A 3538-nucleotide genomic window follows, 5' to 3' on the forward strand; every position below is an offset into this window, starting at 1 on the left:
CTTAATTTCAATTATATGGTTTTCTGATTGTCTCTGTGTTACACTTGTTTCTTGAGATCCAGAAACCTGTCTATGCGCCTAGCCTTCAGCAAAATAAATCTCGATCAAGATCTTCTTGCCTCACCCCTTTGAGCTCTCACTCGAATCCAAACCTTTATGGTAGATAGGCTTGTTTAACCCTTGGTGTAGGTTTCTCCTGTCCAATTTAAAGAGGAAGTCATCTATACTCTAATTGCGCTTGGTATTTTTCTCGTTTGCAGCCAGCTCCCTCTATATGGCATACACTCTACAATTGGCGCAAAATTTTTTACTGGACGCGTGTCATTCTTGCATCGAACCGTGGTACAGTTGTGGAACTTGGAATTACTTCAATCATGACTTCTGGAATGGTGATGCAATTGTTAGCTGGATCAAAAATCATTCAAGTGGACAACATTGTCCGTGAGGACCAAGCACTCCTGTAAGTTAATTCTTTTTCTAGATTCTCTCTTTTATTTTGTTTCTTTACTCTTTTAATGACTGTATGTAATTTACACCAGCTTCATTTTGCTAGCTGTTTCTTGTTCTAATTACATATGCAGCGGTAATAGTATAGTTTAGGACTTTCAAACATGAGTATTATTTGAAAATTATGAGGATGATGTGATCTATAACTTTAATGTTGGAATCATTTTGAAGGTCCTACATTAGTTGTGCTATTTTAATTTGTTGAGACAAAGTTCATGTTTTGAATTCTCCCTCTGTGCGACTATTCCCCTCAGCCATATCTGCAAAGAATGAGATGTATCTTTTTGTAGTTTTTATTCAGTTACCTAACAAAATTTTGTTCCTTCTATTAAGTAGATTTTTATGATGTTTCCATTAGTTGTTCTGCTTTGTGAAGATGTCTGATTTGCTCTTTTAACTAATTTATCCCATCCAGTAATAATTCTCAAAAGTTGTTGGGTATCCTGGTTGCTATCAGTGAGGCAGTTGCTTATGTCCTGTCTGGGATTTACGGAAGTGTTACCCAATTGGGTGTAGGATACGTTATCCTTATTATCCTTCAATGTGGAGTCATTATTTGTTTATAACATTTTTGCGCTGTCGTTTATCCTGAAGATGATCCAGATTTAAAGGTGGTTTAATTATGAAATTATATAGACTTTTGCTTATTAAAGTTCCATTTTTTCAGTTGTGTTGGAGTAGAAGAAAATGGCAACGTTAGTTGCAAAACAAGGGCCATTGAGAGCAGTCAGAATCAACACACACCAAGAATGAGAAATCAGTCTAAGGTTTTTAGGAAGAGAAATTTCGTCCTAAATCGTGATGAAGAAAAACTTGAAAAGCACAATGCAGCATCCCTGCCCAAGGTTACAGAGTTACCTAATAAAAAACAAAAACTTTGTTCTGAATTTGGGGTCCCCCGTGGAAAAAGAACTGTGTCAGAGCACCTGAATGTTGCAATCAGGAAGGAGGAAGCACTTTTATCGGGCGGATCGGCAGAGAAAATTAAAATAGCAAAAAAGCCAAAGAAGAACATGATTAAATCACATCTGAGAACAAAGACAGTAGCTAACCAAACAATGACTGTAAAGTAATCTGAAGGCTCACATAGAAGAATCGCCTCAATGGGGCATCATCATTCATCAGAGAAGAAATTAAGTTCTAAAATTTGGGATGAAATGGTGAGTAATGATGAAGAAGAGGAGAGTGAAGAGGAAGAGGAAGAGGAAGAGGATGAAGAGTATTTTCCAAGACCCTTAACAAAATTTCAGATGCCACTGAAGGAAGCGTTGAATAGTTTGAGAACTTCCACCGAGGTAAAAGTTCTTAGAAATGGACGTATAAGAACTACAGGGAATGACGAAGAGAAAGACGAGCCTTCCCAGTGCAGGGACAGGCTCAAACTATCTACCTCCACAAAAAACATTCTTCTGAGTGGAAATTCACAAACTAAAAGGATGCCTGACAAAGTAAATCTACAACAATGCCCAGGAACTTCAAGCAAGAAGATGATTCATAAAGGAGATAATACAATGAACAAGGTGGAATTTCGAAGTGAATAAAAGCGGGATGTTTGCAAGAAAAAAACAAGTTTATCTAAGGTTGGAAATAAAATGCCAGGGACTCGTGAAATTTGAGGCTCAGAGAATAAAAGGCGGGCGCTTGCTATATTAAATGAACAATGTTTAGGAATGTCAAGCAAGAAGAAGATTCCTCAAGGAGAGAGTACAACGGATAAGGTGGATGAAAGTGAAAACGAGTGGAGTATGTGCAAGGAAAAGCCAAGTTTGTCCAAGGATGCAGAGAATAGAAGGACATCTGTACGACGTGCTACTGGTTCATTCAGGAGATACGGAGATTACTATGTTGGTGAGTGGGAAGATGATACTGATGATTATAAGGTTTACCCACTATGTTATGGACATCATATACCCAGTAACACAAGAAGCCAGGGAGCTGATGTTTCACCTGAGTCGAAACCCAAAAATAGTCCAAAAGATACAATAAAAATTTCAGGAAAGTTATCTGTTTGTAGTTCATTGCCTTCCTGGGCGCCTGCTAAATTAAATGGAGAACAGTGTCTAGGAACGTCAAGAAAGAAGAAGAGTCCTCGAGCAAATAGTACAATGGATAAAGTGGATAACAGTGAAGATGAGTGGAATGTGTGCAATGAAAAATCAAGTTTGTCCAACGATGGAAAAAAGAAGCAGAGAATTTATGAAAAAGATTCAGAGAATAAAAGGACATCTGTAAGACGTGCTGCTGCATCACTCAAGAGATACGATCATAATTACTTTGTTGGTGAGTGGGAAGATGATTCTAAGGAGTATGAGGTTTTTCCAATTAGTGATGGACATCATACACCAAGTAACACAAGAATCCAGAGAAGTGAAGTTTCACATAAGTCAAAACTAAAAGATAGTCTGAAAGATTCAATAAATAATTCAGGGAAGTTATCTGCTTGTTGTTCATTGCCTTCCACCTCATCGTCCTCCGGTTCCACAATTTCAAGAAATGGAATAGATGGATCTAAAAACATGAAGGTTAAGCTCATTTTGTTCATATTTCACTTTAAATGGCATTTCCTCTTTTTTTTATTTAATTCCTTCAGACGATGACACTTATTTATGTAATCGTATGCAGGTAAATTGTCTGGCAGTAAATTGTCATCAATGTAGAAGAAGTGATAGAAGAACTGTTGTTCCTTGTACGAAGTGTAAAGAGAAATTTTACTATATCAAGTGCATCAGGGAATGGTAAACCTCTAAAGTGTATTTCTTATCTTGCTGTCCAAATGCTTAGACATTGTCGAATGGAATTTTAACACCATTTTAAGCCTACTGCTATTTATTTTTGACGAGCAGGTATCCTGAATTGGAAGAAGAGGATGTCTCAGAGCTTTGTCTATATTGTCTTGGAAAATATAACTGCAACTTGTGCTTACACTCAAGTGGCATGCTAAAGGTTTGTCTTTTCTTTTTAATCAAACGAAATGAGCTTGTTGCTTTTGTTTTCCAATTACTGCTAAAATACTTATTTCCTTGAAGACATC

The 3538-nt window shown here is 37.1% G+C and overlaps 1 protein-coding gene across 1 annotated transcript; it reads left to right on the forward strand.

The window, feature by feature from the left end:
- Positions 1 to 14: 14 nt before the first annotated feature.
- Positions 15 to 3532, forward strand: LOC124892943. The gene is made up of 4 exons (XM_047404114.1): positions 15 to 460; positions 1175 to 3029; positions 3130 to 3242; positions 3351 to 3532. The coding sequence occupies exons 2-4, from the start codon at positions 2178 to 2180 to the stop codon at positions 3529 to 3531; spliced, it is 1146 nt and encodes a 381-aa protein (XP_047260070.1). The 5' UTR covers positions 15 to 460; positions 1175 to 2177; the 3' UTR covers position 3532.
- The last annotated feature ends 6 nt before the right edge of the window (positions 3533 to 3538 follow it).

The sequence above is a fragment of the Capsicum annuum genome, unplaced genomic scaffold (assembly GCF_002878395.1).
Source record: "Capsicum annuum cultivar UCD-10X-F1 unplaced genomic scaffold, UCD10Xv1.1 ctg52239, whole genome shotgun sequence".
NCBI lineage: Eukaryota > Viridiplantae > Streptophyta > Magnoliopsida > Solanales > Solanaceae > Capsicum > Capsicum annuum.

Excerpts from the sequence above, each read along its gene's own strand:
- LOC124892943 (XM_047404114.1), top strand. The coding sequence starts at position 2,178 with ATGTCAAGCAAGAAGAAGATTCCTCAAGGAGAGAGTACAACGGATAAG. Across the intron at positions 3,030-3,129 it reads ATGGATCTAAAAACATGAAG|GTAAATTGTCTGGCAGTAAA; the intron begins GTTAAGCTCATT and ends AATCGTATGCAG. Across the intron at positions 3,243-3,350 it reads ATCAAGTGCATCAGGGAATG|GTATCCTGAATTGGAAGAAG; the intron begins GTAAACCTCTAA and ends TTTGACGAGCAG.